This window comes from Filicampus tigris, chromosome 5 (genome assembly GCF_054856515.1).
Source record: "Filicampus tigris isolate MCC_2025a chromosome 5, RoL_Ftig_1.0, whole genome shotgun sequence".
NCBI classification, from domain to species: Eukaryota; Metazoa; Chordata; class Actinopteri; order Syngnathiformes; family Syngnathidae; genus Filicampus; species Filicampus tigris.
The window spans coordinates 14,517,972-14,539,005 of NC_141221.1; the positions used below are offsets into that span (position 1 = coordinate 14,517,972).

Here is a 21,034-nt window from a genome sequence, read left to right on the forward strand (position 1 = left end):
TGCTGACTAATTTACCACGATTAATTCATCCTCCTTAATTCTGCGAGGTTTGCACGCATCCCTTGTAAAAAGATACATTATTATTGTCTTCAACCATCCAACATGGTCGTTTTCTGTCTAATGATAGTCTCATAAAATGGATTTAATCAAACAGCGTAAGTGCTCAGGTCTCTGAAACAGTGACAATCTGACCAAGCAAAGTCTGAAAAGGACTACACATGCTCCTCCCCTCTATCACCACTCAGACATTCTGCAAGATCCTTAGATAGCAATCTAGGTAAAACCGTAGAGCGACTGATACAAAAATTCATGTATGTTGCAGTCTTTTTAGCCGCATTTACTCATGTTCAAGTCTACCTATCAACAAGTTACTAGTTTTGCTCTAAAGTGGGCCTAAGAGCCCACATCTTTCAAATTCCACATGCCCAGTGCATAACAAAGACTTTTTTGTTAAAACGCCATAATGTCCGCGTTTTGACGATGTCATCATGGGTTGCTTCATCCAGAAGACGGCAGGAGGAAATGTAGGAACTTCACAGTCTTCCTCAAATGATGCACTCGATGTGCAGAATATGACGTTTGCGAACGTGATTACGCAATACAAGTGGCCATTGAGCAAGTTGCCCACATTCAGCTGAAATATTTGAATGGAATTTTATGCAGTCACTGGGACACCTCATTGGAAATCCAATGTTACTTGGATTGACATTCTTAGCCCTAATGTATATTGCCTGCATCATTTTGAACATTTTTTTTTCAAGAATATGTTCTATGCAAGCCCACTAGTAGAAACAAGGCATTCTGATTAATATGTTTGTGGAATATGAGTTAAGCAGCAAAATCCACCCCTTTTTAGTCATCTCAGGTGTCAGTCATTTTGTCACTTCAGGTAACGGCAAATCACGGCTGACCTGTTATCTGAAGCTGCACCGTGATTGGTTGTTACCTGAGCCCCGAGCAGTTGTGATGTCATTTTCAGTTGACAGAAGTGACAAAATGGCCTCCTGGCTGCTTAACTCATATTCCACAAACGCAATATTAATCACAATGCCGTGTTTCAACTAGTGGGCCTGCTGGGAACATATTCTTGAAAAAAATATATGTTTGGGTTGATTTCCCCCTTTAACCTTTGTGGATTATGGTACCAGGATTTGGATGACTGAATATACACAAACAAAGAAACTACAAGAACATTGGCATTTTTCATTGATATTGTGACTATGTGACCAGGCTATAAGTTACTGTATGTCTGTTTCTATTTAAAATTATTAATATTTCTTTTACATATCTTTTATGGGTGTGTTATTTGCAATGGTGTACAACAAACTGCACAGTGTCCTATAAAGAGCTGCCTCTATTATTTTGATAGAACTGCTGGAATGTATTTTTTTCCATGATATTCTAATTTATTGCAACGTACCTGTACACACGAACCAAGAACGCATAGTTTAACTTATAACCGATAACATGCATGAAATATGTTAAAGTCGACTCGTTTCCCAACTCATTTCCTTTTCCCTCTATAGTCCAGGCATCAGGTGCGCGCACACAGCTGAGTCAAAGTTACCACAGACGCAAACGTATGCACACGCACGCACGCACGCACGCACAGCAGGAAGAAGCGCAGGTCCTTCTTAGGAAACGTGCGTCAGTGCCTGGCAAAAGATCGCTGAGCTGAGTCTCTGCTGCGGCTGCATTCAAGCGCTTTCCGTCAGATGGAAAAAAAGTTGACCATGGAATACCTCGTCGTTTGCTTTGCGTTGATTGTCATTAGTGAGTATTGAACTTTTTCTCCCCTTGAACTCGTCTCCACTGGCTGCGCGTATATGCCCCGAAGTCGATATGAATTCCCTTGCAATCATATAATGTATGTTTTTTTTTTTAATTCATTAATGGGCTTCAGCAGATTGAAAGACGAGTAATGAGCAAGATGAATCGCATTGTGCCTTTGCGTCAGTGCTACGAAAAAAGTAGGAATGTCTCGTTTCCGCTGTGTATCAAATCTTAAAAATGATGTTGGGGTAAGGTGGTGTTTGGGGCTAAACAGGCGCGGTTGTGCTGGTGAACGTTCACATTCCTAAACTCGTGTGCCTGTCTGGACTTGTGTGATTGTGATAGATTCCATGTCCTCAGGGGGCAAGTTCACATGGATGCACTACGGCATGAGCAGTGTCGCTCCTATGTGAACACACACAATCTGCAGTGGGACCAAGCTTTTGTTGTCAAGCTTTTTGTTGTGTATTGCCACCATGAGTCAAAGCTGACTGCTGGTTGAAACATTGGCGATTAAGCCCCCCCCCAAAAAACCTTTTTTTGAGACTGGAACATTTTGTACCATTCACTTTTAGAGCATTTAAAAAAAATATATTTTTATTATTCACAACAGTATGTCTTCCATTCATTTTCTATAGAGAGCTACGTCAAGGGAACTTAGTAATGCAAAGGGCTACCAGTTTGATACACACTTCTGAAATAATGATAAAATAATGCTAAAAATGTTGTTGTTATTATTCATTCATGCTAATTTATGTAAAGACACTGGTCATGTTAACGATTTTGCACAATAATTAGGAAAAAGGAAAATATCAATATGCAATACTTAATTTCTATACATCTTTAATGTTTACATTCATTAGCACGTCCGCCTCACAGTTCAGAGGTCGTGGGTTGGATCCCGGCCCCGGCCTCCCTGTGTGGAGTTTGCATGTTTTCCCCGTGCCTGCGTGGGTTTTCTCCGGGTACTCCGGTTTCCTCCCACATTCCAAAAACATGCATGGTAAGTTGATTGGACTTTCTAAATTGCCCCTAGGTGTGATTGTGAGTGCGGATGTTTGTCTCTGTGTGCCCTGCGATTGGCTGGCAACCAATTCAGGGTGTCCCCCGCCTACTGCCCGAAGACAGCTGGGATAGGCTCCAGCAGGCCCCGCGACCCTTGTGAGGATAAGCGGTATCGATAATGGATGGATGGATGTTTGCATCCACTTCTACAACATTCCTAGAAAATCACAATGTTCCCTCAATGGTGACCTACTTTTATAAGAGTCCCGCGGGCTAGTCATGTGGTCCTTGAGGTCTACCTGGTGCCCGCGGGCATCACGTTGGTGCCCCCTGGCACACATTTTTTGAAAATGTGGGAAGAATACCCAGACAAAATCCATGGCCGGAATCTGGATTCAAACCCAAAACCACAGAGCTGTGAAGCAAACCTGCTCACCACTAGACATGCTTCCAGTGCATGTTTTCCTTTGCAATTAAAAAAAACAACAACAACACTATAATTTGTTAAAACTGCCAGTTTGACTTGACAGTAGTACATGAGTAAAATGACCTGTGAGGAAAAAAAGTTCTCTCTATCCCCATCTTGCACCTCTCATTTGAATTTTTTTTTTTTTAAATCGCTCTGACTGAGGAAAAACGACCAATCACAGAAAGAGGGTGTGACTGATAAGGTGTCAATAATTTGTGGTGCACTTGCAGGCACATGTTACCTTGGACTTTAGGACCTCTGCTGAACCTATGGCAGAATATCTATCTATCTATCTATCTATCTATCTATCTATCTATCTATCTATCTATCTATCTATCTATCTATCTATCTATCTATCTATCTATCTATCTATCTATCTATCTATCCATCTATCCATCTATCTATCTATCTATCCCTCTATGAGTATTCATACTACAGACGCATCGCATACATATCCTATTTGTATCCACATATGGAAGAGGCCCAGGTTGGATTTTAAATATCGGAATTGTACTCTTCATACTGCATGAAAAAAAAATCGCATATGGGCAAAAAAATTGAAATTGAGCTGCAGTGTGAACATAGCCTTATTCATAAGGGCATGTATTATATAACACTAAAAGGTTATAATTTTGAAGTTTTATTTTTTGGAATGTACAAACACTTTAAAATCAAAAGAGATCATACACATGGCTGCCGAGCAGAAATGTTGCAAATTCTTCGTCGCTTCTGAATTTTCTTAGCTGCCTGAAGTCCCTTTGCTCTCCTTCTGTTTGCTAGAACAAAAGAGTTTGATTGTCTCAAAATATACAAATGCAGTCTTTTATGTTAAACTGACAATTTGGATTAAAGGGAATGCTCGGTTGCTGGTCCCAACTAGGGCTGCAACTCATAATTATTTTCATATTCAATCAAACCGTCCAATTTTTCTTTTTAATCAATCGATTAATTGGATTAAAAAAATAATCACCATAATTTCCATCTATTTATAAAACCAATACAACATAGTGCTTTAAGTAAAACTCAAGTATGCCTTCCATTTATTCAATAAAAAGAAATTACAGGATTCCCTCAGCATTGGCAAGCTAAGTCTAACGACATGAACGATAGACGATCGTATGAGAGATTAGGAAGCATCATCTTATAATATTACCGTGAGTAATGATTCGTTTATTCACGTTTGTCTTCCACCAGGTGACAGAATCGGCCTCTCGCACTCCTTCAACGTGGGCACTGCGGGGGCTAAGATTTTCAGCGGGCCGCCGGTCGAGGAGTTTGGCTACACGGTCCAACAGGCCACCAACCATGAAGGCAAATGGTAACAATCATTCACAGGTTTTCTTCAATGACACCGTCCTTACTTCCTCGTGCTTTCAGACGTTTCTAAAAGTGTTGCACAGTGCTGTTGGGAATGTTGAGGATTTAGTCCAGTAAGTGTAAGATTAGTCCTCAGCACACACTGATTCATCGTCTGGAGGAGTGTGCTGTTTGCCTTAACTGAGCTTTGAGTGTTCAGCGTCTGAGAAAGCTGATGCAAGTCCAGTTTACTCCTCCTATGTGATGTTTTTTTTTTTTGTATTTGCCCAAAAGCACCGTGACAAGCAAGAAAGAGATAAATATTGTTGTCTGTATAGGCTTCTGGTTGGCGCTCCTTGGAGTGGTTATACTCAAAACAGGAAGGGGGGTTTGTACAAGTGTCCGATTTCAGGGTCCAGAACAAGCTGCGACAAGCTCAACCTTGAAGGTGAGGTGTGGCTTCTGTCTACCTGTTGCTGCTCTGAACAAATGCTCCCAAATAAAACGTGCTTGATTTCAAAAGCCAATTTGCAAATGTCCCCGCAGATTCCGTCAATATTCCAGACGTGACCAACGTCAACGTCAACATGTCTCTTGGCATGACCCTGACCCGCATGCCTGCGGTCAATGGTCTGATGGTACGCATCCGTCTGTCTCTCAATTAATAACATTTTTGAGGAGATACATAAAAAAAAAAAGAAAAAAAAAGAAGAAGAAATAATGGTGTGTTAGGGGAAGCAAAGAGAAGGACAGGAAGGGGACGGAACAAGCTGATTAAAAATACAAGGATGTGTTGGTATCTGACTGTCTTCTGGACACCAGAGGAAGTGGGTGAGAGGAGGATGCTGAAAAAAAACATCACACCCTCTGCATGAGATATTGGAGGCTTTAATGGCAAGCAACAGTGTACAGTAGTAACAATATTTCATGGAGCATTTGGTTCTTTGGGTCGATATTTACATACATATTTGAAATGTTTCCCTCATATATACCATGCAGTGCAACACAATTAATTTAGTTTTCATCATATTCCGCTGTATATACAATGGTATGTTTTCATGGAAAACATGAAAAATGTCTGAATGACCCAAAATCTTTAACTGTATACAGCTCTGGAAAATACCCTCACACTATGTTCCTGGGTGGCCATGGCAACCCCATTTCAGGCCACCCTGGACAAAACGGGATGTGAGACAACATATGGGGATGGGCAAGCCGTCATTAAATATGCATGTCCGGCAAGATGTTTAAATTGTCCAAAAAAATTGCCAGCGTAGCCACAGTGCAGATGGGAAACCCGACCGGCCGTAAGATGGGGTGAATGCAACAAAACCTGACCGGATGTGATATGTTGTAACACAACTTGGAGGCTGTCTGTAGTGGGACGGGAAGCATATTTATCAGAGGTGGGCATTCCGTCAGACTGACGATGACGGAAGTGGGTTTTCACCCGTCAATGTAATCGTCACTAACCGTGTCCGTCAGTGACGGTCCGTTAGTGGCCTGATTTTCTGACATTTTTAGGGAGGACTGACTGACGGACCAACGGACTTCTGACGGACTTAAATGATGGACTGACTCACAGATTGATGTACTGACGATTACAATTCAGTTCATCATGAAAAATAACAGACTGACCATTGACGGACGGTTACGGTGCCCGCTGACGGATGACAAATGACGGACCGGCGAACTTTAATAAAATGCCCATCTCTGATATTTATTTCCTGACATCTCACACTTGCCACCTACAACTCAACAGCAACAAGTTCCAGTACAGGAATATACAGTATGTTGTCAGTAGTATAATAGAGCAAAACCAAAAGAATCCAAAAGTTCATTTTTCTGAAACGTTTTTCCAGAGCTGTAAATATTCATCCATAGTTGCATTCCTTTATTGCAGTAGTAAATTCCAAAAAGGAAACCATACAAATATGTTAAAATGATCTTCCGTACTTGTATCGTCATGCAGACTTGCGGTCCCCTTTGGGCACAAAAGTGTGGCGATCAAAACTTCTACCCTGGAATATGCTCAAGACTGAGCCCCCTCTTTCAGCCTCAATCTGCCTTCGCTCCTGCCGTCCAGAGTGAGAGCCCCTCAAATAATTGTCATCAACATGTGATACTGTCAGTCAGTTGTGTGAGGCCGCTTGCTAGATGTTGTCTGCCTCCTCTCCAGCTTGTGGAGGCCCAATGGACATCGTGATCGTCTTGGACGGCTCCAACAGCATCTATCCCTGGGCTCCGATGAGGGAGTTCATTGAGAAACTCTTACCAACTCTTGAAATCGGACCCCAAAACACCCAGGTGACACCATCTTTGGTCCTCCGTCGCTATAGCTAGCATGTTGCGCCACATGGATTCCTTCCTCCTCACCGTCCCTTCTTGTGAAGCCGCCGCCCCGGCGCACGAGCGCATACATGCAGAATCTCTTTGCGGACGTTAAAGAGAAAAGCAATCATCATCTCATCCCGCTGTGTGTGGCCAGGTCAGTGTCATCCAGTATGCTGTTGAGTCCAAGATTGAATTCACGCTGAACCAGTACAAGACTAAAGATGAGTTGCTGAACGCAGCATCCAGACTGACACAAATGCAAGGTTCCTCGACCAATACGTTCCATGCCATTCAGTATGCCAGGTTGGTGTTGCACTATTACGTCTTTCTGTGCACATATATGTGGGTTATAGAATTGTTTACCCAATGGGTGTGCTTGCTCTTGAAGTCAGTGGGGTTTCAATCCAACCTACGGTGCCCGCCCGGGCGCTTCCAAGGTGATGGTGGTAGTCACCGACGGCGAGTCCCATGACCAAGCCTTCCGAGATACGGTCATCGGTGAATGTGAAAAGCAAGGAATCACGCGCTTTGGTATCGCTGTGAGTGTTGACCGACCGCCTATTGTTTCCACTAACGTACTGTGTCTTTACTAATGCTTGTTACCAAACTTCAAGGTCACATAAACACAACTAATTACCGTACATTCAGTGTTAAAGTCAAATTCAGTCCTGTGGCCCATACTTCAATTTTGTACATTTATTCCAAGATTCCAATATTATTTATCTTTCAATATTTAGTCTAAAACTTATGTGTATTCCTGTTTTATTTTTTTGTGTTTAAAATATAAAAACGGATAACAACAGAACCAGTCAGGTTTTTCTTTTTGGGATTTTCGATTGCCAGTTGTCCCCAGCCAGACAAAAAGTGTGTAACAATTGACAAAAGCAAACGTTTGTGGTTACGTCATTTTCCCAAACGCTTTCATGAGTGAATCAAAACATAAAAGCACGAAGCAGTGTAATCTGTAGTGTTCCCTCAGTTACCTTGAAAAAGTAACTTTGTTACTTTACTGATTACCTGCTTCAAAAAGTAACTTAGTGACTATACTAATTCTTGCTCGAAAAAGTAACATTGTTACTTTTCCGATTGCTTTCTTTAAGAGTAACAAAGTTACAAGTTACTTTAATAGTTACAATAGCGACTTTGTAAAGCGATACACACTGAACTATTTGCTCCCGTTCTCTCTAGGTGCTGGGTTACTACACCAGAAACAACATCGACACTGAAAACCTCATCAAAGAAATCAAGTCCATCGCCAGCGCGCCCACCGAAAATTACTTTTTTAACGTGTCTGAAGAAGCGGCACTGTCAAACATCGCTGGAACGCTGGGCAGCCGCATCTTCAACATAGAAGGTGCATATTACATCTCGTCTTATCCTTTACTCAGCACGTCTTTTCAATCGTTTCTATTTGTGTTCCCTAAAGGCACAGGAAAGGGGGGTGACAATTTCAAGATGGAGATGTCCCAGGTGGGCTTTAGCGCTCACGCCTCCAGCAAAAAGGTACAATGATACTTCGATTCAATACTGCAAACCTCGGTGTCCATCTAAGATAGTATTTATTCATTTATTTTTCACATTGTATGCAACAAATAGCATAGCTAGCTGACATCACAATAGTCTTACTTCTGACAACTAACTAGAGAGTAGGGGTTTAACCGATTACTAGACGAGTCCATTTTACCACTCCGCATCCACGTTTCAAGCTTAAATTCGACTGATTGCTAATGTCGTATTATTGGCATTTTGTCTACCAATTGGCCAATTTACAAATGACTTTTAGCCTCTAAACGCTCTGCGGAGCAGCTAACAAGTTGACACAGTCCTCTCCGTACATCAGCGCGGGATCAAGAGTACGTAAACCAGATGGTTGTGGATTAGCATAGCGGTTAGCATCGCAAGCTTCAGCTATTCCGATCGCCTCATCTGAAAATATTCATACGAGCCGAACCACAAGACTGGCGGTGAGGAAACTCTGTACCTAGCTGGGAAAAAAAATGTGTTTAAGCGCCATAATTATGCCACGTGGTGCGGGTGCTTGGCTCACACGTCGTAAGTGGTGAATGTCAGGTAATTTAAATAGGCGTGCTTACCAGTTGCACGGGAGACAGAGTCGGGCTGGGTCGCCGTATTTTTTGTTACGCTCCGGTTAGCTACACTACACTTTATTAAAATAGATCAAAGCGCATTCAAGACTCAGTTTGTTTCAAGCCACCATAACGTCAGACAGGTACCGAACACACCCTCTTTCTCCAAGGCTACTTGGAGTCGCTACAATGTCATTGATTAATCAACTTCGACTCGCATTTCGGGCATATGATAGCCAACTCCCAATAAAGGTTAGTTCAACCCCTAATTGAGGGTGATTCAACCTCTTCTGATTTTAGTCCACTGTTTTGCCTCAATTGCGTCAAGACCCAATCAATCAACAATCCATACTTGACAGGATTAACAGCGAACTAAATAATCATTGTACTGTAACATCACTTTTTTCTTTTTTTTTTTGTAAAAAGATGTTTAAAATCTCTTTGGTATATTTCCTGTGAAAGGACATGTTGATGCTGGGAGCAGTGGGTGCCTATGGTTGGGCTGGCACTGTCGTCCACCAGATGGGCTCGAAAGTGGATGTTCTCCCTGTCTCAGCCTTTGAGGGAACACTTCAAGATCGAAACCACAGCTCCTTACTGGGTATGAAACGTTGCTATAATGTCATGATGACAAGCGACAATATACTGCACGTCACACTCGATGGCTACTTTTGCTTTGCTTGACTTTTGCAGGTTACTCGGTCTGCATGCTGAGTGATGGCACTACAGAATATTTTGTGGCTGGCGCGCCTCGCTCCAACCACTCCGGACAAGTCATCGTCTACAGCTTCAACGCCCGCAAGCAATTCACTATCATCGATTCGGAACGAGGAAAGCAGGTACCGCTGCCAATCGGAATCCACAAAAATGACGCGGATCGCTTTGAAGTCACACATCAGTCAGCAGCTTTTGCGTTCTAGATTGGAGCTTATTTCGGCGGCGTCCTGTGTTCGCTGGACGTGGACAAAGACGGGGTGACGGACCTCCTGCTGGTTGGCGCGCCCATGTTTATGAGCGAGCAGAAGAGAGAGCAAGGCCATGTTTACCTCTTCACCGTCACCAAGGTAACAACAATCAGCCTTTCATCCATTTTCTATTGTATACTGCTGACCTTGTTCGGGGCGTGTCGGGGCAAACTTTTGTGCCCAAGGGCCACATTTGACTTTTAAATGAACAAATGAACCAGGTCATTTGCAGATGAGGTAAGATTTGAAAAAAAAAATAATAATAATAATAATGTTAAAATATCTATGTAAAACTATGTGTGTTTAAAATACTTTTTTTAACTAAAAGTAAACCGTTATTTTATACAAATAAAATAAAACTACAGTTTAAATGATCATATTATATATACTTAATATTATACTGTATTTTGCTGGTGTCGGGCAAAATCCTCCAAAATCATGACTTTTTAGGGGACCCCAAAAAGATTTGTTCAAGCATCGACACTGCATCGTCAAAGAGAGCGAGCCATTTTCAGCGCTTAAAAATGATCAATCATTTGTAAAAATAATACCCACATATGTGGACTGACCAAAAATATGGATTTGTGACAAAATGGGAATGCCAACAGTTTATTCTATTCTGTATTATCAAATTAGCTGTATCAATAATTATTATGTTACTATAGTAATATGTAAATATTATCATATAAGTGGAAATAATTTGTCTATATGGAAACCATTCCCAGGATGTGGCAACTGGCCAATAGAGGGCGCTAGGGCGTCACCCCACCCGTTACTGCGAATGAGATGAAATAATAAAATGGAACTGTAGCCAATATCAGTTTTTAGATGAGCAGTATAAATGGCATTTAGTTTACTGATGGGTCAAGTTTTTCGGTTATCTGTATTTGATTTGTGATGTGTTTCCCCAAAAATCTTGCTCGCAGACTCTCGTTCAAAGTTGTACGTGCGCAGTAGATCTCTTCGATACAAGAGCATGTGGAGGTCCGCCTGCCCTGTATGTGTGGCTGATTGACAGGCTCAGTTGTGGTACTTGGAGACATATTAAGTAACTCAGTGAAGTCACTTAAGTCAACACCTTTGAGAGGAAGACGTAACAATAGAAGCTCGGCAAGAAAGGGCGCGGGCCAAATATGGGTGCTCATATCATATTATATCATGTCATTTTTTTTTCTCTCATCCATGTTATTTTCTGTGTTCTGATCTGAAGGGTATCCTGAATGAGCAAGGATTCCTCAAAGGCTCTCCTCCGACTGAGAATGCGCGTTTCGGGATGGCCATGTCGGCCATTCCCGACCTGGACCTCGACGGTTATAATGACCTCGCTGTCGGAGCGCCCCTAGAGGACAAAGGAAGAGGTGTCGTCTACATCTACAATGGGAGGAAGAAGACATTAGACAAGCAGTTCTCACAGGTACAGACGCGTTCTTTGTGGATGTGGCGGTCCTTAAAGCCGAAGTCAACCTAAACATATTTTTCAAGAATATGTTCTATGCAGGCCCGCTAGTTGAAACACGGCATTCAGATTACGTAATATGAGTTAAGCAACAAAATCCATTCGTTTTTAGCCATCTATGGGGGCAGCCATTTTGTCACTTCTGTCGACTGAAAATGACATCACAACGACTCACGGCTCAGCTTCAGAAAACACATGAGCCGTGATTGGTCGTTATTTGAGCCCTGAGGGTCTGTGATGTCGTTTTCAGTCCACAGAGGTGAGAAAAAGGCCGCCCCCTGAGATGGCTAAAAACGGGTGAATTTTGCTGCTTAACTCATATTTCATATTAATCATATCGCCTTGTTTTAACTAGTGGGCCTGCATAAAACATATTCTTGAAAAAAAGAATGTTTGGGTTGACTTCCTCTTCAAATGATGGATGCAAATTCAAATTCCATTGCATGACTGGTTGTTTCCTCTGTTTCCAGAGAATACTCGGTTCGAAAATGGATCCTCGGATGAGTTTTTTTGGGAGGTCCCTGGATAGCTACAAGGACTTGAATGGTGACACTCTCGCTGACATCTCAGTGGGTGCATATGGAAAAGTGGTCCAGCTCTGGTGAGACAAAGTGAACAACTTGCACATACCGATTTAAATGATCATTTTATTTTGCCCCTCGTGCTTGTGTGGGTTTTCTTCCGTTCCGCCAGCTTCCTCACACATTTCACAAAACATGCGCGTTAAGTCCATCAAAGACTCTAGCTATACAATTTGTGTGAATGTGAGTCTGAATAGTTCTTTGTCTATGTATTGCAATCGAACGATGACCAGAGTAAAGTCGGCTAGGATAGGCTCCAGATTACACTCTGCAGAGGAGTTCACGTTTTTTTTAAATTGCCCCCCAGGTCCCGAGGTGTGGCCACACTTTCAGCCACTGCTTCCTTTACACCCGAGAAGATCAACATTTTCAGCAAAGCGTGTGACGTCAGCGGACGCAAGATGTCCTGTTTCAACACCCACCTCTGTTTCCACTCAACCTTCAGGCCCAAAAATCCAGTTGGATCCATCGGTAAATGCAATTCACTTTCTTTTCTGCAGTTGCATTGAGCACAGCATTCACTGTCTTGCGAAAGGCGAACGACCGAAAGGGTAATGGCGGACTCTAAGGTGTGTTCTCCTTTTCTAGATATCACCTATACATTGACTCTGGATGCCGATTTGCAGGCGTCTCGTGTCACCTCCAGGGGACTTTTCATGAAAAATAATGAGCGTTTGCTTTCGGGGAACGCAAAGATCTCATCTACAGTGCATTGTCAAGAATTCCAAGTCTACGTACAGGTAGTGGCTGACTGGTAATCCATTCATTCATTCATTTATTCTAGTTTTTGTACTGCGTATCCTGGGATACCGGCTTAAGAAATGAACATTTTTCACATTATTTAGACATTTACCAGAAGCTAGGGTCTATAAAAAAAATATATATATGATCACTGATTTATAGCGCATTTCTTACACAACGTACATCAATATGCTTCACATGCTGTAGTTAAAAGTACAACGTTTCAAAGTAGTTACAAACAGAGTTAAAAAGATTTAAAAGTATATCAATTTTGAAAATAACATCCTAAAATTACTAAAAGAGCATACAGTTCCAGAACAAGATTTTTGAAAACAGGATTCTAAAAATACTTTGAACGACCTTAATCATCGTTTTTAACCTGGATCTAAAAACGTTCACACGTCATTTTCATGTTTTGAATCTTTATTCATTCATATTAGTCACTCTAATAATAAAGGACAACAGCAAATAGGGGGAACGCATCATACACACGTACAGAGAACAAAATTAAGGATGGTTTTAGGACTGCATTTTGTTCACTGGGTTTTTAGGCGGGGTAACCGCTACTGACTGCATATACTACTTCACCATCAGTGTCAATGACGTTAATAATCTAGTGAATTCTGCTTGGTATGTCACCACAAGCTAACTATTACAGATGGAAAAGCTAAAGCAAATATAACTGTTATTTTTTGGAACAGGTGAACTTCGGGAGTGGTTTACTTTGAACTTAGACATGTTGATTGGAAAGAATAGTAGAGAGACTGTACATGGCCATGAGCAGCAAATCTTATGCTGACCTAAGACTTGTGCACAGTACAAGTTGCAATCATTTTTGTATGGAACGTTTCCGACCAGAGCCATATGTTGGACTACCACTTAATTTGTCTCTCTGCTTTTGCATTGCTCTGTTTGGAAAATGATGACCTGGTATGTTTGTTTCGCCATCAGGAGACGCCCGATTTTGTCAATTCAGTCAGTTTGAAGGTGGAAATCGAGCAGCAGAACGCCGACGCTAACCCAGTCCTTGACGTCTTCTCTCTGACCGCTTGGGAATTCTTCGTAAGTTGCCCAGCCATCCTTTTTTTTTCTTTTTTTTTTCTTTTTTTCTTCGAGTCTCCAGAGTTAATAGTTATTGAGTAGACAGTCGTGTAAGATGCCATAACCCGAATGACTCATATAAGTACTCACCTTTTACAACAAGCTCAGTTTTGCAATCCAGGAAGTTCTTAATGTTTGCCACATAGTCATCGATATGCACAGTATATACCAAAGCTGCGATTCCCAACCAGGTAAACCTAAAATTGTATTTAATTGGTCCCCCCAAAAAATCGTAGTCATGGCCTCCTTTATAGCACGGTATATCCGCTTGGCCCAGATTTCACACAAAAGTAAATACAATCGTGAGTAAATTGTGATTGCATCATTATTTTGTCGGCCTTGGCTCAAGAAAAGTCGCTTTATGAGAGAAATATGATTTTGGAGTCCCAAAGTTTTGGCTGTGTTTTGACGTGTTTAAGATCCCCTTCACTAAAGACTGTGGCTCTGACGAGGTGTGTGTCAGTGATCTGGTGCTCAGCGTGAAGACGGACACAAGGGGGTCCAGGTGAGATTGACTTATTGCCTACATTGAGACATACTAGTACACTGTGTGTTCATCTTCTCCCACCGGCTTTAGAACACCAATGACCTGTCTCCGTTTTAAACTCACACGAGTGAAAGTCTAAGAATGTTTTGTGTAAATGTTTAACGATGAGCGTTGCTTAATATTTAACCCCTGAAACCTCAACTTGTCTTGGCTTTGTCTATTTGGTGTCATGCTTATATGGTGTTTAGACTCAAGCCTTTGGCCATAGCAATGAAAATGGTCTCATGTTATTAAGTTTCTCTTGATCGACATTGGAAAATTGATGATCAAATAATTGAATGACTGCTTTTTGTTTCCCGGGAAAAATGTGTTTTGATTCCCAAAGTGTATTATTTGGGTGGCTTTGATTGCATCCCATAACAATGTGATCTTATGTGTTACAGCTCAGCTCCTTTTCTGGTCAGCTCCAATAAGCGGGAGCTGTCATTCCAGGTCACAGTGAAGAACAAAAAAGAAAATGCTTATAACACGCAAGTGCTGGCCACGTATTCGGGCAACCTTTTCTACTCCTCTGTATTTCCTCCCGTAAGTTGTATCTTTTTCTATGTATTTTTTCTGTATTATTATAATTATTATTATTATTATTATTATACAGAAAAAATACGTAATAATAATAATAATAATAATAATAATAAGTCATTATTATTATTATTATTATTATTAAGTATTTTTTCTGTATAATAATAATAATAATGATGATAATGATAATTATAATGAAAATGATAATGATAATGATAATAATAAATATTATTATAATAGGTTCCCAAGATTACGCTAATGGTTTGAATCGATTTAAAAAGGTGAATGGATTAAAACAATTTGTAAAATGTCTCTACTCATTTTTGGCATTTTGGCATAGAAACTGTGGAATCCTGGAAAAAGTCTGCATTTTTGGAATGTGTCATTCCTAAAATGTCCTGAATGAGCAGAGCAGTTTGACACTGTAATGGTTTGAATCGGTTGAGAAATGTGGAAGTACGATTATTCCATGGACTGAATCTCTTACAGACAGAAGGAGTCAAATGCACCTCAACGCAAGAGCAAACCGTTGTTTGCCAAGTGGGATACCCAGCTTTGAAAAAAGACCAAATGGTGAGCGCAAGAAAACTCAGCTCTTTCTTTTCTCTTTCACATGAACTTGTTTTGCTCAAACTTGCATTTTTTTTCCCAGATGAAATTTCAGCTCAATTTCGAATACAACCTCAATCATCCGCTGAATCGGGCAAAGGTCAAGTTTGAGGCTAAAAGGTGAACTGCTGCAGACAATGACAAGGAAATACAATATTGCTCTGCTACTATTATGTTCTTTGCTGCTTTGCAGTGACAGTAAAGAGCAGGTTCCCGCAGACAACCAAGTGGACGTGTCCATTCCTCTTCAATACGATGCAGGCATTGTTTTATCCAGGTGATTTATTTTTTCTCAATGCAAATCTGTCAAACTTTACCCCCCCCCCCCCAAAAAAAAAAACAGCACAGTAGTTGGGTCTCCTACCACTTAGATTACAATACACTTCCTTTTCAACAATTTTATAAATCACATCAAAAATAGAAAATATCCATGATTGATTAAAAAACAACTCATAAAATGCAATTTTTGCTATTCAGCAGATAGCGCCTCAAGAAAATTGCAGATTTTTTTTTTTCTGGGCACATCCTAGTTGGCAAGTCATTGTTGGGCAGAATTCATGGAGCGCAATCAATCAGACATAAATTAATTGACTCATGCCAGTCAAGTCTACTCGGTTGTTTGAATAACAAGGTCTCTTAGGGACTCTTGTTCAAGAACAGAAAGCCCGACAGATGCCCCACTATGGAAATGACTTTAAAAACCATCATACATTTTAACATATAGAGTAAGGATTAATTCCACATCTTAAATGTGAACATTAAAAAGAAAGTCAAACAACAGTATGTGGTGGGGAAATGTTATTGAAAATATGTTAGCCTTGAAGCAATAAGTACATTTGAACTACACAAAATGGATTTATTGTTTTATTCTTTCTTTCAGAATGTCAAACATCAACTTCTATGTAGCAAATTCAACCACCGCACCGGAAAAAATGGTGAAAACATTGGATGACATTGGACCCGAGTTTAACTTCACTGTGAAGGTGCAGTAAATGAATACAGTATTTACATTCCTAATGTGACTTGTTCAAGTCATCACTCGACTTGAACTTGGTTCATTTCAAAGGTTTCAACAGGAAGCTTTCCAGTCAGCCTTCTCTACTTGACCATCTCTCTGCCAATGAGCACCAAGGGAGGAAACCCACTCCTTTATCTCACCAGTGTGGACACGCAAGTTGTGAGTAGTCACATAAATGAATTATCAGTGTCATGAACAGCTGCCTCGGATACTATACAATGCTGTGATAAACCCCAATTTATTTTTGAGTGCTCAAAATTGTTGACGTCAAACAGGGCATTCTGATTAATATTGCGTTTGTGGAATATGAGAAATCCAGCCGTTTTTAGCTAGCTCAGGGGGCGGCCATTTTGTCATCGAAGTTGCTCAGGGCTCAGATAACGACCAATCATGGCTCAGCTTCAGAAAACAGGTCAGCCGCCAGCAGTCCGAACTAATCGTTCTCCATGCGCAGGGTGGTTCTGTCAGCTGTGATTCCAGCGACCTGGTGGACCCATTGAGAATCGGCGTCAAGGACCACCAAGCCACCTTCGCTGAGGAGAGTCTCCGAGGCATCGAGAAGCTGGTTGGTCAATGCACAGAGCTTTCTAATTTCACTTCCGTGACTCTTTAAATGTGACAGCCTTTATTGCGCCGTTGCTTATATTGGCTGATGTGTTGCTTGTTTCAATTCCAGGATTGCCAGAGTGCAAAGTGCGATCGGATCAAATGTCTCCTCAAAGACGCCGATGTCACGAGCAACTACTATGTGAAAGTTAAAACAAGGATTTGGAGTGGGACGTTTATTACGGTATTCCCTATAATGAGCTCATGTTGTACCGCGTTACGCCATGGGCCTCATTTTAAAGCTCAGCATATGTGCTTTTGTTAGGCGGCCTATCAGACCACGGAGCTGATCTCCACTGTTGAAGTCGAGAGCTCCAACCCCGATTTATTCATCATCCGCCTCAAAGAGCTGCCGGTAAAGTCACATGCCATCGTGTTGATCAATTCAAGAGGTATATCATGTGCCAGAAGACTTTTGGACTGGATTTCTAACAGGTGGTGGTCACAGTGAGTAAACCAGGAGCGACGGGCGACGTTCCGGTGGGAGTGATTGTTGGCAGTGTGATCGGTGGACTGGCGCTACTGGGCCTGGCTGTTGCTCTGCTTTGGAAGGTCAGCTCATGTCCGCATTTCATAATACCTCGGACTCGTTACGTACCTAACACAGCTCTTAATGATGCTTGTTCTGAAATAATTTGCCGCTCACTTTGTTTGTTTGGTCGGTTGGTCAATTAGGCAGTGGAGCCGACAGTTAGTTAGTTAGTTAGTTAGTTAATTTGTTTGTTTGTTTGTTTGTTTGTTTTCTGAGTGATTTGTCAGTTGATTGTTTGGTTGATTAGTTGGTCAATTGGGCAGTTATTTTATTAGTTAGTTAGTATGTTTTGTTTGTTTGTTTGTTTGTTGTCTGAGTGATTTGTCAGTTGATTGTTTGGTTGATCAGTTGGTCAATTGGGCTGTTATTTTATTAGACAATCAGTTAGTTAGTTAGTTAGTTAGTTGCCTGCGTGGTTGGTCAGTTGGATGTTTGGTTGATCAGTTAGTCAGTTCATTAGGCAATTAGTTGATTAGACAGTCAGTTGATTACTGGTAGTTAGTCACTCAGTCAATAGTTCGTTACTCGATAAGTCTGAGGCTGGTTGGTTGGTTGACTGGCTGGATGGTTTGTTGCTCAGTTAATACCTCATTTGTTCAGTCAGTCAGTCAGTAAGCAAGTATCCATCAAAAGATGGTGAAATTCCGCTATTTGTTCACAGTGGATTTTTGCCGTCCAAATGACTTCATGAAATGCTGTCTCTCCATGCCGTTCATGTTATTCTACTGCCATCTAGTGAATATGACGCAAACTCACATTTTTTTTTCCATTTTTACTCAAACTTCATCTCTATTACTGCATTACTGTAATTACTCTAGGCCAAATTTCCACGTGGCTGCTTTCCCTCTCTGAATCCAACCTGTCCATTTTCACCCTAGTTTGGATTCTTCAAAAGGAAATACCAGCAGCTGCAAAAAGACGCCGATGCACAGAGCCACGCATACGAGGACGGGGTGTTGTGAGCTGCCACCGCATCAACAAGGTTGCACCTTCATTCTCCACTGGATGTTCGTTCGTGCGGTGTGCTTACTGGTACTTCTCAAGCGCACTGACCAACAGATCCGCTCTCCCTCCTTTTGCACAGTTATTGGATTTGTTAAGAGACTTCTTTCCCTTTTGAACAAATGCAAATTGTAATGTGTATGTGAAAAAAAAGAAACGTGTAATAAGATTATTCTTTATTGTACCCCGTTGGTTGAACACTGGTGATAAAAAAAAAAATATTTGCGCAACACCGTCAACATGGTTACTGTAGCTCTTTTTTTTTATTTTCTACTTAGGCTCAGTTGAGCACAAAAGAGGCGGTGCGCCGGGTGCATAAACTACTGGCGTGACTGCTACTCAGGGGTTTGGCTTGCTTTTGGAGTAATTGAATTGTCGTAGGGCAGCATGGTGGAATAGTGCTTAGCGCATCTGCTTAACACCTCTGAGGCTTGGGGTTCCAGTCCCTGCCCCTGTTTACATGTTATTCCACATTCTAAAAGCATGCATGTTAGCTTGATTGGAAACTTTAAATTGCACATGTCAAAAACCACCACGTACTGCAATGTGGGTACATTTCAAATTCAGTGATGCGTCGGTGTATGTCCGAATGTAAATGGGTGTGTGTCAAAAGAGGACAACACTATAAAAATGGACGAATGGGTGACTCAGTAGTGAAAATGCAAAAACGTAAAATATGCGTGTTTCTTTCAATATTTGTATTGTATATATTGTAAGATGAAATGTTGGTTAAGGCTTTATGTTTGAATGGTTTAAAAGGTTGTGTCTCTGAGTGATATTTTTGTATTGATGTCTTTGGGGCTTTAAAACTGGGTGGTTTTTGAGCAATGGTCCAATACATACAACACTATCAAATGAGAAAATAACCTAATCAAAATGATTTTATCTTAATATAACTCTCTTTCTTTGCTGATTCTTTTTTTAAAACGTTCGTAGTAAGCTAAAATTGGTTTCTCACAAGGGAGCAGCATAAATGTGTACTGGCGCACTTTTACCACAAGAGAGCAGCAAGATCTAAATTACTCATATGCTTTCTCCATAGACTTTTTTTTTCATGACTTTTTTTTTTTTAACAAGGGGAAATTAAGACTAATTTGTGATTATGCCGAATTACCTTATTAGAGACAAAAGACACTTGCAAAGAACCTTAATTAGAGCTTCATAAAGTGTACAAATCACTTTTGCCCACTGAGTAAATTTTGGTTTTGGGTTACAAAAGATTGTCCTTTTAATGCTGTAAGAATGTATGTGTGTGTTTTGTTTTTGGCTCTATGGAGACTCTTGTTGCATTGTGTATATTTTAAGGAGTCTGCATGTACACTATAGTTCTGTAAATGTGGACGTTGATGATTTAAAAAAAAAAAAATAGCCAGTGAGAGAAATTCTGATGACAGCTACATCCACAATGGTACACCATATGTAAATCTTAAATAATGCATGTTGTCCAACATTTGTTTACCTTTGATTGCACTTTGTCTTCATTACACTAAATATTGGGTGTTTTTCTTTGTGTTGTGGAATGGCTTTCAATGTTTTCTAGATGACTTAATTTGGATTTAATCTTGAGTGCCGTATGTATCTTATTAATGGGCGCCGGCTAACCGCACAGTATTTCTTTTCGTTGTTGTACAAACAAGCTCCAGATAATTTAATAAATGTCCCCCACTTGGCATCAACAAAGTCATGCTCATAATTATCCACATTTGATTGGCACAGTTATAGAGGTTTTCATTCTTTGGCAAGTTAGCTATTGTGGTTGTAAATCTACACTACATCACACTGATTGAGAGCTGTTAATAATTTTATCTTACAATCTCAGTATAATGGTGCTGCACATCACACCCACGGTTAAATTAATGCCTGTCATGGCGATCAAATCTGGGCATTAATTATCTTGTAGTTTTCTTCCAAATAACTCTTCTGCAGCTTTTCTCATCTGGAGGCCAAATGTTGCTTCAAGGGATAGCTGGTGAGCATCACACACACACACACACACACACACGCACACACACGCCTGTTGATTGGATCACCGTGACACTCGGAGGACTGACTTTTTGCCCTGTACGGGGCAAAGGGAAACTTTCAACAATATTAATAGAGTTGCACGTAATTTAGCTTTACAAGAGGCAGCTTTGCCTTATTCTTTCACAATTGCGTGAATATTTGTATATTGTTCTCAGGTGGATTTTACCATATGTTATCCAAGGATAATGTATTATAGGGAGGTCACACTAAATACTCGACACATTCGAATAAGTCTTTTTGTGTTGTATTTGTCATTGTTGAATAATTGTGCAATTGGTTTGAGAATGAATTTCAGTTTTTGTCTTAATTTTATGATTCTGAGGTGTGTTAGTGTACATTGAATGTATATCGGCATCGCACTAAATATT

At 40.8% G+C, this 21,034-nt stretch overlaps 1 protein-coding gene across 1 annotated transcript; it reads left to right on the forward strand.

Moving 5' to 3' along the window:
• The first annotated feature begins 1,611 nt into the window (after positions 1–1,611).
• itga2.2 (integrin, alpha 2 (CD49B, alpha 2 subunit of VLA-2 receptor), tandem duplicate 2) lies at positions 1,612–20,321 on the forward strand. The gene is made up of 30 exons (XM_086031490.1): positions 1,612–1,773; positions 4,442–4,565; positions 4,882–4,991; positions 5,090–5,181; positions 6,516–6,630; positions 6,723–6,850; positions 7,032–7,180; positions 7,266–7,416; positions 8,066–8,231; positions 8,304–8,380; positions 9,427–9,565; positions 9,658–9,803; positions 9,885–10,028; positions 11,140–11,343; positions 11,856–11,986; positions 12,274–12,437; positions 12,555–12,706; positions 13,659–13,769; positions 14,228–14,313; positions 14,739–14,880; positions 15,364–15,447; positions 15,527–15,603; positions 15,677–15,760; positions 16,364–16,466; positions 16,550–16,660; positions 16,956–17,066; positions 17,178–17,291; positions 17,373–17,462; positions 17,543–17,659; positions 18,518–20,321. Exons 1-30 carry the CDS (start codon positions 1,716–1,718, stop codon positions 18,599–18,601), a joined length of 3,564 nt encoding a protein of 1,187 aa, XP_085887616.1. The 5' UTR covers positions 1,612–1,715; the 3' UTR covers positions 18,602–20,321.
• Positions 20,322–21,034: the final 713 nt, after the last annotated feature.